The sequence below is a fragment of the Hyla sarda genome, chromosome 2 (assembly GCF_029499605.1).
Source record: "Hyla sarda isolate aHylSar1 chromosome 2, aHylSar1.hap1, whole genome shotgun sequence".
Classification (NCBI taxonomy): Eukaryota; Metazoa; Chordata; class Amphibia; order Anura; family Hylidae; genus Hyla; species Hyla sarda.
The window spans coordinates 398,659,317-398,673,050 of NC_079190.1; the positions used below are offsets into that span (position 1 = coordinate 398,659,317).

The 13,734-nt window shown below is 47.6% G+C and overlaps 1 protein-coding gene across 4 annotated transcripts in view; it reads left to right on the top strand.

The window, feature by feature from the left end:
* Window positions 1–13,734, top strand: part of PHKA2 (phosphorylase kinase regulatory subunit alpha 2) — a 152,849-nt gene that overhangs the window by 110,868 nt on the left and 28,247 nt on the right. For all 4 annotated transcript variants that reach the window (XM_056558759.1, XM_056558761.1, XM_056558762.1 and 1 more), the window contains 4 exons: window positions 3,719–3,807; window positions 9,762–9,895; window positions 12,587–12,743; window positions 12,861–12,940. In XM_056558759.1, the coding sequence (XP_056414734.1) occupies window positions 3,719–3,807; window positions 9,762–9,895; window positions 12,587–12,743; window positions 12,861–12,940 (460 nt within the window). The remainder of the gene's footprint in view (window positions 1–3,718; window positions 3,808–9,761; window positions 9,896–12,586; window positions 12,744–12,860; window positions 12,941–13,734) is intronic.

Here is a 13,734-nt window from a genome sequence, read left to right on the forward strand (position 1 = left end):
CTGAAGAACCATGCGGACATGCTGGCGGTGTTCTTCTAGGTTGGCAGAAAAAATCAGAATATCGTCCAGATACACAACAACACAGGAATATAAGAGATCACGAAAAATTTCATTAACAAAGTCTTGGAAGACGGCAGGGGCGTTGCACAGGCCAAAGGGCATAACCAAATACTCAAAGTGTCCATATCTAGTGTTAAATGCCGTTTTCCATTCGTCCCCCTCCCTGATGCGGATGAGATTATAAGCACCTCTTAAGTCCAGTTTGGTAAAGATGTGGGCACCTTGGAGGCGATCAAAGAGTTCAGAGATAAGAGGTAGGGGGTAGCGGTTCTTTACCGTGATTTTATTAAGTCCGCGGTAGTCAATGCAAGGACGTAGGGAGACATCTTTTTTGGACACAAAGAAGAATCCAGCTCCGGCAGGAGAGGAGGATTTGCGGATAAACCCCTTTTTTAAATTTTCCTGGATGTACTCAGACATAGCAAGAGTCTCTGGGGCGGACAGAGGATAAATTCTGCCCCGGTGTGGAGTAGTGCCCGGGAGGAGGTCAATAGGACAGTCATAAGGCCTGTGAGGAGGTAAAGTCTCAGCTTGTTTTTTGCAAAATACGTCAGCATAGTCCATATAGGCCTTAGGGAGACCGGTTACAGGGGGAACCACAGGGTCACGGCAGGGAGTATTGGGAACCGGTTTAAGGCAGTCTTTGAAACAAGAGGTACCCCAGCTCTTGATCTCTCCTGTGGACCAATCAAGGGTTGGGGAATGGCGTTGAAGCCATGGTAGTCCAAGGAGAATTTCGGAAGTGCAATTGGAGAGGACCAAAAACTCAATTTTTTCGTGATGAGGTCCGATGCACATTAGGAGGGGTTCCGTGCGGTAACGCACGGCACAGTCCAATCTTTCATTGTTAACGCAATTGATGTAGAGGGGTCTGGCGAGACTGGTCACTGGGATGTTGAACCTGTTGATGAGAGAGGCCAAAATAAAGTTTCCTGCAGATCCGGAATCCAAGAAGGCCTTAGTGGAGAAGGAGAAGGTAGAGGCAGATATCCGCACAGGCACAGTAAGACGTGGAGAAGCAGAGTTGACATCAAGGACTGTTTCACCTTTGTGCGGAGTCAGCGTACGTCTTTCCAGGCGGGGAGGACGGATAGGACAATCCTTCAGGAAGTGTTCGGTACCGGCACAGTACAGGCAGAGATTCTCCATGCGGCGTCGTGTCCTCTCTTGAGGTGTCAGGCGAGACCGGTCAACTTGCATAGCCTCCACGGCGGGAGGCACAGGAACGGATTGCAGAGGACCAGAGGAGAGAGGAGCCGGGGAGAAAAAACGCCTCGTGCGAACAAAGTCCATATCCTGGCGGAGCTCCTGACGCCTTTCGGAAAAACGCATGTCAATGCGAGTGGCTAGATGAATGAGTTCATGTAGGTTAGCAGGAATTTCTCGTGCGGCCAGAACATCTTTAATGTTGCTGGATAGGCCTTTTTTAAAGGTCGCGCAGAGGGCCTCATCATTCCAGGACAATTCGGAAGCAAGAGTACGGAATTGTATGGCGTACTCGCCAACGGAAGAATTACCCTGGACCAGGTTCAGCAGGGCAGTCTCAGCAGAAGAGGCTCGGGCAGGTTCCTCAAAGACACTTCGAATTTCCGAGAAGAAGGAGTGTACAGAGGCAGTGACGGGGTCATTTCGGTCCCAGAGCGGTGTGGCCCATGACAGAGCTTTTCCAGACAGAAGGCTGACTACGAAAGCCACCTTAGACCTTTCAGTAGGAAACTGGTCCGACATCATCTCCAAGTGCAGGGAACATTGTGAAAGAAAGCCACGGCAAAACTTAGAGTCCCCATCAAATTTATCCGGCAAGGATAGTCGTAGGCTGGAAGCGGCCACTCGCTGCGGAGGAGGTGCAGGAGCTGGCGGAGGAGATGATTGCTGAAGCTGTGGTAGTAGCTGCTGAAGCATCACGGTTAGTTGAGACAGCTGATGGCCTTGTTGCGCTATCTGTTGTGACTGCTGGGCGACCACCGTGGTGAGGTCGGCGACAACTGGCAGAGGAACTTCAGCGGGATCCATGGCCGGATCTACTGTCACGATGCCGGCTGGCAGGAGGTGGATCCTCTGTGCCAGAGAGGGATTGGCGTGGACCGTGCTAGTGGACCGGTTCTAAGTTACTACTGGTGTTCACCAGAGCCCGCCGCAAAGCGGGATGGTCTTGCTGCGGCGGTAGTAACCAGGTCGTATCCACTAGCAACGGCTCAACCTCTCTGACTGCTGAAGATAGGCGCGGTACAAGGGAGTAGACAAAAGCAAGGTCGGACGTAGCAGAAGGTCGGGGCAGGCAGCAAGGATCGTAGTCAGGGGCAACGGCAGGAGGTCTGGAACACAGGCTAGGAACACACAAGGGAACGCTTTCACTAGGCACAAGGGCAACAAGATCCGGCGAGGGAGTGCAGGGGAAGTGAGGTATACATAGGGAGTGCACAGGTGAACACACTAATTGGAACCACTGCGCCAATCAGTGGCGCAGTGGCCCTTTAAATCGCAGAGACTCGGCGCGCGCGCCCTAGGGAGCGGGGCCGCGCGCGCCGGGACAGGACCGACGGAGAGCGAGTCAGGTACGGAAGCCGGGGTGCGCATCGCGAGCGGGCGCCACCCGCATCGCGAATCGCATCCCGGCTGGAGGCGGTATCGCAGCGCACCCGGTCAGTGGATCTGACCGGGGCGCTGCCGTAGCGAGAATGTTGCGAGCGCTCCGGGGAGGAGCGGGGACCCGGAGCGCTCGGCGTAACAGTGATGAATTTTTGTTTGTGAGAAATCATTTTATTTCTTGTTGTAGTTAGATAAAAAATAATGAATGTACATTTTTTTTAATAGTACCTCTTCCCTGAAATAAAAAAAAATTACTGAATACTCCAAACTCTACAGCACCCCAGCCACAGTGATAGCATGTAAGGAATACATGCTACCACAACTTCTGGTATATAGAAAAAGCATGGAGAATCGCACTTGGATAGTGGCCAGGCTTGTGGCTTATCTCCTCCCTAGTTGTGACACTTGCACTTGCGGTCTCCCTCTGTCAATCCATCCATTCACCCTTCCACGATACTGATGGATTGCCATAGCAGCTGGAGGCCTAACAATGGCCTCTAGTTCGATCATGTATGGAAGGCTATTAGGCTCCTCTAAGAGTAGACGTCTGACCGGCAGGTATAATACACTGGACCACGTAGGTGTAAGGCTAGGTTTCCACACAGATTTTTTCTGGTGTTTTTTTGGAAAACTACCACTGCAGTTTTTGAACCAAAGTCAGAAGTGGATCCAGAAGGAAAGAGAAGTAAAGTACTTATTTCTCATTCCTTTTGGATACACTTTGAGCTTTGGCTGTGGGAAAAACTAGCCTTATAGCCCTTTTGAGGGCTTAATAAAAAGAAGTTAATAAAATACACCAAATTGGTATCACTGCAGTCATAATAACCTATAAAATGAAATAAACATGTTTTATTTATTTATTCTGAACAGTGGTTAATGCTGTAAAAGAATAAAATGGAAAAAATGCAGAATTGCTGTTTTTTTCTTGTAACACCCTCCCAATTAATGAAAGAAAAAGGGATCAAAAAGTCATATATATATCCCAGTTTCTTTAAAAAATAAAAGCCACAGCCCTCATAAAATAAACTACCATATATAAATGAGGATATGTGCAATTGTGTCATTTCAGATTCATCAATGTTTTTACCTGCCAAAAATTTAAGTGGTCATCGGAAGTCTTTAAATCTGTTAGAGGTTCCTCAATCTCACAAACTTCAGGTAGGACTATTCCTGACTAACTGTGACAACCACTATAGATTTATTTTTCTGCAAATAAAGTAAATTTCACGGTCGGTACCTTTGGGGGACACAGAAACAGAAACCGTGGTATATGCTCTTGCCACTAGGAGGCGCTGACACCAGGCAACAAAGAAAAGTCGGCTCCTCCTGGCAGGATATACCCCGCCTACTGACCCTGAGCTATTCAGTTTTAACTTAGTGTCAGTAGGAGGCAGACACAGGTCCAGACCTGGTCTTCTTTTTTCTTTTTCTAGCTAGGGCCTGTGTTAGTTTCTTTTTTCCTTTTTATTTTCTTGTTTTCAGGTGAGGGTTCAGGAGCATGGCGCTACCTGTTCCCCTTTCTGTGGTTAAGGGGTACGGGGCATAGAGTATGCATCGTTAACCCTTTCCCGCCAATGGCCAGCGCGTCGCGTGGCTGTCGTCTTTTTACTTTCACTTTGCCGGCACTCGGCAGCCGCACGGGGAACGGTTAATAGTATAAACCGCAGCTGCGGCCGGGTCCGGAACTTCTCCCTGCCCGCATTTGGCCGCGTGGCAGAGCTCCAGCCCACTTCAGCGGCCAGCCAATGAATACTTTTGCTTGGGGGCCATTTTTTCCCAATGAGGGTCCATCCTGGGGCAGTGGCAGCCTCCAGCATGGCCTGCTAGCTCCTCCTCACTTCACTCCGTCTCCATCGGCCATATCATTGCAGCTGCTCCTGGTCTCCTCAGCTCCAGCCTCAGGGCACCTACAGCCTGCTGAACCCACTGAACCCTCCTGTTCCACCTGCTCCTCCAAGAGCACCTTGCAGTCTGTCTCAGTATCTCAAGATGTTCCCTTGGAATGCGTGGGGTCCATCCCTCCCCCTGAGTGGGTTTCTTCCCTTACCCAGTCAATTTCATAACTGGCTAGGGTCTCCAAATCAGGGGCTTCCGCCTTGGAGAGGTCTTCCCTGCGTACTTCTTCTTTGGAGTCTCGTTCAGTATCCCCTGACCCCTATCCCAACGTGCGTGCAAGGCTCTAAGGTAATGGCCTCTGGCTCTTCTCTGGAGTCACATGCTCAGGATAGACACTTCCCGTTGGTCTCACTCCTCTTCCCCAGCTATCCGGCAGCGCCCCCTCTCCAGGGGCAGTTCTCTGAGTAATCATCCCAGGTCTCCGTCTCCTCGTTCCTGGTCTCACACGCCTCAGTCTAAGGCTACCTCCGCAGGTTCCCACTCTAGGGGAAGTAGCGGATGACGGGTCGGAATCCACCTCAGATCATGAGGACCACTCTGCAGTGTCTGAAATGGTCTACGGATTGGTGTCAGCCATCTGAAGAACTTTGGAGCCTGATCTGGAAGTTTCTTTTCGCCACTCTCAGCGTTCTCCCAAGGCTTTCAGTTCTCATGCGGAATTTGACGCCTTGTTGGACGCTGCTTGGAAGCATCCAGACAAACGGTTTCAGGGAGCCAAGAAGATTCAAGCTAACTTCCCCTTTCCTCCGGATTTGGTTTCCAAGAAGACCGTGCCACATACGATTGATCCTCCAGTCTCTCGTCTGTCCAAATCTACTACTCTGCTTCTAGTGGACGCAGCATAGCTTAAGGATCCTGTGGACAAAAAGATTGAGAACTTGGTGAAATTTGCCTTTGAAGCGGCGGGTTTGTCCCTGCTTCCGACCTTTGCGTCCGCTTGGGTGGCCAAGGCTGTTTCGGTTTGGGCTTCCCAACTACGCCAGGGCATCCTGTTGGGTGCTCCCCGGGAGGACTTGGCAGATATTGCTCGCCAGCTCTCTCAGGCCGGTGACTTTCTCTGCTGAGCAGTCTTGGAATCTGCTCGTTGCACGGATTTTGCTTCAGGTAATTTGGTTGCCATTCGTCGCTCCATGTGGCTGAAGGTGTGGGATGCTGACGCTGGCAGAAATCTCTAACAGAGTTACCCTTCTCCGGTTCCTGGCTCTTTGGGAAACGCCTAGAAATTATTTTCGAAGCTACAGGGGGTAAGAGTTCTCTGCTGCCACAGAACAAGCCACATCACTCTGATCCATGCCGGAAGGCAACTTCCTTTCGGTCCTTTGCATCGGGTCACCCCCCCAAACAGGCAAACTCCCAATCTCGGAAAGCCCCTTCCTTCGAGGCACGTCCTTCCTGGAAGTCGGACAACCACTCCAGTGTTTTCACGGCCAAGTCTGGTGCCCGTAAGCCTTCCTCTTCCTGAAGGGGTGCCCCCACCTGCGTCTTTTTCTCGGGTGGGAGGTCGTCTGTCCCTTTTCCGGGACGTTTGGCTGGCTAAGGTTCAGGACTCTTGGGTACGGGACGTCATTTCAGATGGTTATCGGATAGAATTCACTTCCATCCCCAGGGATGGTTTCTTCCGATTCCGCCCTCCTCGATGCCCTTCTTTGGCAGCGGCCTTTCAGGTTGCTTTAAGTACACTCCCCTCTCAGGGAGTGATTGTTCCAGTTCCGCCAGGGGAGCGTTTTTCAGGGCTACTCGAACCTCTTTGTCGTTCCCAAGAAGTAGGGCTCTGTCCGTCCCATTCTGGACCTCAAGTTACTCAACCACCATTTGCGGCTCTGTCACTTTCAAATGGAGTCCCTCCGCTCCGTAGTGTCTTCCATGGACCAGGGGGAGTTTCTTTCGTCGGTGGACATCCGGGACGCCTATCTCCACATCCCTTTTTTCCCAGCCCATCAGCTTGTCCTTCGCTTCGCTGTTCCTTCGGGTCACTTTCAATTTGTGGCTCTTGCTTTTGGTTTAGTGACGCTTCTCAGGGTTTTCACCAAGGTCATAGCGGCGGTGATTGCCATCTTTTGGAGCTGGGGGGATCTCGGTTCTCCCCTACCTGGACGACCTTTTGATCAAAGACTCTGTCCACCTTTGGTTGGGTGATCAACTGAGAGAAGTCTCATTTGTCCCCTCCCAGTCTCTGATATTTCTGGGTGTACTGTTCGACACAGCAGCAGCCCATGTTCATCTTCCGTTGGACAAACGGCGCTCTCTGCAACAGGGCGTCTATTGTCTACGGCGCCCCTCTCTGATTCTGATTCGTTTCTGCATGGACGTACTGGGCAGGATGGTGGATGCCATGAAGGCGGTTCTCTTCGCCTAGTTTCGTTATTGCCTCCTCCAGCTGGCCATTTTGGCCAGGTGGGACAAATCACTGTTATCCCTGGATTGGTGGATTCTTTTGCCCCGGCTGTTCAGCGGTCCCTTCTGTGGTGGCTCCATTCTCCCCTCCTTCTTCAGGGAAGGTCCTTCCTTCCCCTCCACTGGCAGGTCGTCATGACCGATGCGAGTCTCCAGGGCTGGGGGGGGGGGGGTTTCGGGATCTGACGGTACAGGGTTGCTGGTCTCCTCCGGAAGCTTGCCTTCCCATCAATCTTCTGGAGCTCTGGGCCATCTTTCTTTGCCTCCTCCACTGGGACATCCTCCTTCAGGATCGGCTGGTCCGTGTTCAGTCGGACAACACCACGACTGTGGCATACATCGTTCGCCAGGGCAGCATGCGCAGTTGCTCGGCGATGGAGGAGATCTCCAGGTTTCTGATCTGGGCCGTGGCTCGAGTTCCCGCCCTTCCCACAATCCACATTCCGGGTGTGGAGAATTGGGAAGCGGACTTTCTCAGCCGCTCCTCCGGGGGAGTGATCCCTCCATTCAGAGGCACTTGCGCAGATCTGTGATCTCTGGGGGACCCCAGACGTGGATCTCTTCGCGTATGGCCACAACAGGCAGGTTCCCCACTTTGTTGCGAAGTCGAGAGACCCTCTGGCTCTGGTCGTGGACGCTCTGGTCATTCCGTGGTTGTCCTTTCGTCTTCCTTACCTCTGTCTGCCTCTCCCTCTCCTGCCCAGGGTTCTGCGTAAAAACTCAAGGCAGAGAGCGTTCCCACCATTCTGGTACGCCATCGTGTTTTGGCTGGATGCCGACGTTCTGCTGCGTCTTCCGCTTCGGCCTGATCTGCTCTCCCAGGGTCCTATCTACCAGCCCGGTTTACTGTCTCTGCATTTGACGGCTTGGCAGTTGAAACTGCGGTTTTGAGAGCTCGGGGATTTTCATCCGGGATGATTGGCACCATGCTTCGAGCATGGAAGCCTTCCACTGCCAGGATTTACCACCGCACTTGGAAGGCTTATTTCTGGTGGTGCGAGGCACAGTTTGTTTTTCAGGTCGTGTTTTCCTTTCCGCGCCTTCTTGCTTTTCTGCAATCCAGTTTGGATCAGCATTTGACCCTCAGCTCTCTTAAGGGTCAGGTATCGGCTCTTTCTTTTCTGTTTCAACGCCAGTTAGCTTCTAATCCTCATGTCTGCACCTTTCTGCAGGGCTTGGGCCATAAGGCGCAGCCTTTCAGGTCTCCCACTCCTCCATAAAGGAGTACTCCGGTGCACACTTTTATCATGTTATCCCGTCCGGGCTGCAAAATAAAAGAAAATGCACTTTATCTTACCTGCCAACGAGCCCCCGGAGCTCCGGTACAGGTGTTCGGTCCCCGGGCTGTATTCTTCTTACTTCCGGTTAGCCCGGCACGTCACACGGAGCTTCAGCCTATCACTGGCCGAGGCGGGACATTGCTGCGGCCAGTGATAGGCTGAAGCTCCGTGTGACGTGCCGGGCTAACCGGAAGTAAGAAGAATACAGTCCGGGGACCGAACACCTGTACCGGAGCTCCGGGGGCTCGTTGGCAGGTAAGAGAAAGTGCTTTTTCTTTTATTTTGCAGCCCGGACAGGATAACATGAAAAAAGTGTGCACCGGAATACTCCTTTAAGACCTCAACCTGGTGCTTAGTGCATTGAGGGAGGCTCTGTTTGAACCGCTTCGGGATGCCTTTTGATCCTTTATCAGGACAAGGTGGTTTTACGGCCACCTCCCTCCTTCTTGCCCAAGGTGGTTCTCCCCCTTTCATGTAAACTAAGAGATTGTTCTTCCTTCATTTTGTCCAGCTTCTTCCAATGCTAAGGAGCGTTCTCTACATAGTCTGGACGTTGTCCCGGCTTTCCAGGTATATCTTTCGGACACCTCCTCTTTTCAACAGGTTGACTCCTTCTGCGTGATTCTTGAGGGTACTTGCAATGGTCTTTCGGCTTCCAAGACGACCATTTCGAAGTGGATCTGTTCTGCCATTTTGGAATCGTACTGTCGCAAAGGGAAGGTCACACCCTTTCAGGTGACTGCGCATTCCACGCATTCTGTTGGGGCTTCTAGGGCTCTCTGCAATAGGGCTTCGGCCCTGCAAGTCTGTAAGTGTACCAAGTGCCCACTTTCGCGTCAGCTGATGCCGGTTTGTGACACAAGGTGTTCCAGGCGGCAGTGGCTCAGTCCTCTGCCTGATTCTGTGTTGGGTATTTTTTTCCCACCCTGGGGACTGCTTTGCTACGTCCCATGGTTTCTGTGTCCCCCAATGGTACTGACCGAGAAAAATAGATTTTTATGCCTACCGTAGGAGGATCCATTGGGGGACACAGCACCCACCCATGGTTTGTGACTAAGGTTCGGTTTGTTTTTGTCCAAGGGGTGGTTCGGTTCCCTTTCTTACCTGGTTCCCTCGGACACCTGCTGGTTTCTTTCTCTGTCGGTTTCCTCCTACTGCTTTGGGACTATACTGATTAGCTCAGGGTCAGTAGGCGGGGTATATCATGCCAGGAGGGGCCGACTTTTCTTTGTATGCCTAGTGTCAGCGCCTCCTAGTGGCAAGAGCATAGACCACGGTTTCTGTGTCCCCCAATGGATCCTCTTACAAAGAGATTTTACGGTAAGCATAAAAAATCTACTTATGCTGTCACTCCTTTGCATTATGCATTAAATAAAAATATACTGCAGGCGATCACTGCTAAAGTTTAATGGGGCACTCTTAGTATCCAGGGAGAAGTGTTCCATGATGGACCTGGCTTCTGTTGTCCTAAATGCAGCATGAAGTGGATACCATTGGATACCTGATTGCTGTTATATAATTAAAGTGTATAACGTTTTACAGACAAAAGAGACTGAATTAAATTTGCCTAAAGACTCGCATGGTAACGTGGACTGCGAGAAATTACTGGAGCAGCTAAAAGAATGTCCAACTCTTCAGGACCAGGCAGATATCCTCTACATATTATACGTCATAAAGTAAGTCTTCTTGTCATGTCTTAATGTCAAGAATCATGAGGGGACTGAGTGAGTAATCTGGGACTTAAGTCCCGTTAATAAGCATTTATAGGGTTTTTACATGCTGTTTGTGAAAGTCCACAGATGCCTGCTATGTGCACGCCCCACCCTGCTGAAATTCTAAGGTTGCAGAATGTCACCTGCAATTACCTGGGTTACCTGAGGCATCATGTTCCCTGACTGTGTGAATAGATAGCGTCTTTTTTTCTTAGCCTGGATTACATTGCTTAGTCTGGATCTGTGCCCTATAGATTGCTATCTCTACATCGCTTGCTGAAAACACCACTGGAATTTTAGGATTAATAGCTACAAGAGTGACAAATTGTTACTGTTATTCCTGTTCCTGCCATAGCATTCCTTTCATTTATCTTCTTAAAGAAAAAGATGTGTATGTTTCTAGGTCAGTTTGGTCACAACAAATTTTAAACTGATGACATTAGATGTCTTTGTGTTTAAATGTCGAGTGATGGAATTTCCATTCTTTTATTTTGAAATGTGGAAATCCTAAATATATTATTATAATCCTGTTCATAGAGTGTGACACAGAGACAAATTTATCGTAGGACAGAAAAGGGTAAGGGTACACTAAACCCCTCAAAGGAATGCTTCCCGCAATTACAAGATCACTATAATGATGAGAAGTGCATACAACTTAACTTTTATTCTAGATCAACATAAAAAATAGAGTAAACAATGTATTTGAACATATGATAGATAAACCTATGGGTTAGTTATTTGATCCTACCAGACAACTCATCTTTCAGTTAAAGGGGTATTCCAGGAAAAAAAATGTATTTTTATATATATCAACTGGCTCCAGAAAGGTAAACAGATTTGTTAATTACTTCTATTAAAAAATCTTAATCCTTCCAATAATTATCAGCTGCTGAAGTTGAGTTGTTCTTTTCTGTCTGACAACGGTGCTCTCTGCTGACATCTCTGCTTGTCTCAGGAACTGCACAGAGTAGAAGAGGTTTGCTATGGGGATTTGCTTCTACTCTGGACAGTTCCCGAGACAGGTGTCTTCAGAGTGCACTTAGACAGAAAAGAACAGCTCAACTTCAGCAGCTCATAAGTACTGAAAGGATTAAGATTTTTAAATAGAAGTAATTTACAAATTTGTTTAACTTTCTGGAGCCAGTTGATATATAAAAAAAAGTTTTTTCCTGGATAACCCCTTTAAGAAACATTCTCTGTGAATTAGATCAAACTGTGTACATATTATTTGTTAGTCTATTCTGTCAAAAATAGGGGACACTAAATATTGTGATTTCGATATGCGATGCAATATAATAAATAAATGGTGAAATCCCACCATTTCATGTCCAATCTCCTCCATTTTACAACTATCCACCCATTTAATGCACACCACCCATTTCACATATGTTCCATTTAATTTCTATCTACCCCTGTCACATTATCCCCTCCCCCTGCCACATTCTCCCCTCCCCCTGCCACATTAACCCTCCATATCACATCTCACCCCCCTGTCACATCCCCCCCCCCCCTATGTCACATTTCCCCCCTTGTCACATTTTCCCCCCCATATCTCTGCAGTGGCAAACAGTATTAAGCCAGTATTATAGCCAAAACTAGGAGTGGAAGGGATACAGAGAAAAATTATAATAAAAAAGATTGACATCTTTTTCTGTGTGTTTATTTTTAATACATTTTCAGTGTTTTGAACTCATTCCTGGTTTTGCCTAAGTATGAATATCGGTTTTACCTTAAATAATATGTGTGAAACCAGCGTTAATCATAGACATGATAGACCTATTTATTTGGAATGTTTTCACTTAACATCGTGACCAGGTCTTAATATTAGGAGCTGCCTTCTTGAGTTTCTAACTGGCTTCTAGAGTCTACAATAATTTGCCCTGCAGTGCTGTAGGAGATGCTGATGCATTTGAATGGACAAGCTGCAGTACCAGGCACAGATATGTACACTGAAGAAAGAAAACGAAATGATCCAGCACTTGACGAAATCCACAGCTTTATTCAGTCCTCTATAAAAACAGCTTGGCAACACAACAATTCACAAAGTCTGTATGATCTTGACACGTTTCGAGCGCATGCGCTCGAAACGCGTCAAGGTCATACAGACTTTGTGAATTGTGTGTTGCCAAGCTGTTTTTATAGAGGATTGAATAAAGCTGTGGATTTCGTCAAGTGCTGGATCATTTTGTTTTCTTTCTTCATTGTTGGACACACAGAGCCTGGGTGAGGATCCGTGCATGATACCAAGAGGGTGAGCTGGACTTTCCTTTACTTTCTTACAGATATGTACACACAGTTATGTCAATGTAATCCATGAAGAGGATGTTATAACTGAGTTGAGTGACAAGGGTCCAGAGTTATTTATAGCCTAAGAATAAGCCGTGAAGGGGTAATCTCATTTTACATTACCCATCATCCACAGGATAGGGGATAACTAGCAAACCAGTGGGGATCTGATCACGGCGCCATCATTTTCCTGCTTTCTCAGGATTGGCCCAATAATTGACCTCCCACCGATTTGCTAGTTACTCTCTATCCTATGGATAGGGGATCACTTTTTGAAATAGGAATAACCCTTCAGTTCAGTAAAACCCAATTAAACATTTTCTTTCCATATGTTAGGTTAGAGATTTTTTTTCTTTTTTTTTCGCACAGAGGTCTTGATTGGGACACCAATCTCAATGGCCAGTGTGGAGTAACAGTACACTGCTTACTAATTGAACTGTATGGTAAAGCAGGCGGCAAAAGAGAGTGGGGTCTGATCCGCTACATCTCTGGTTTACTGAGAAAGAGAGTGGAGGTTCTGGCAGAGGTATGTTCTTATATACAATATTATATTATAAATATTATATTATCATCTCAACATTTACTGGGTCCTCCATGCCAAGACAAGAATCTGATCGAGTTCTTACATTTTTTTTTTTATTAGGCGTGTACTGACATCCTTTCCCACCAGAAGCAGCTGACTGTTGGCCTGCCCCCCGAACCTCGAGAGAAGACAATTACAACGTAAGTGTAAATCAGTAATAATACAATGGAGGAGATGAATAAAACTGTGTGCACCAATAATCTAACCAATTTTTGCCCCGGCTGGAGGGGAGGATACAATATAACCAACAACAAAGGTGCCCAATAGGCACTAATCCCTCATAGATCTCTAAACCATAAAACTTAACTTTTAATTTGAATTAGTAAAATTAGTGCAATTGTGGGTTAAAAACACAACCACTATCTACGTGAATATTAATTTCCATCCAGTCGCTATTTTCCAGTGTATGTGCTGGATTAAAGGGGTTATGCAGGAAAAAACTTTTTTTTATATATCAACTGGCTCCAGAAAGTTAACCAGATTTGTAAATTACTTCTATTAAAAAATCTTAATCCTTTCAGTACTTATGAGCTTCTGAAGTAAAGGTTGTTCTTTTCTGTCTAAGTGCTCCCTGATGACATGTGTCTCGGGAACCGCCAAGTTTAGAAGAGGTTTGCTATGGGGATTTGCTTCTAAACTGGGCGTTTCTAGAGACAGGTGTCATCAGAGAGAAGACAGAAAAGAACAACCTTAACTTCAGAAGCTCATAAGTACTGAAAGGATTAAGATTTTTTAATAGAAGTAATTTACAAATCTGTTTAACTTTCTGGAGCTAGTTGATATATAAAAAAAAAGTTTTTTCCTGGATAACCCCTTTAATATCCTTTTATTTGAGGGTCCAGCACAATTACACTTTATTTTATTTTACAATATACCTATCAGGGTTAGGATACTTAGTGCTTATGGTAGCACTAACTAAATGGCAATGGCCAGT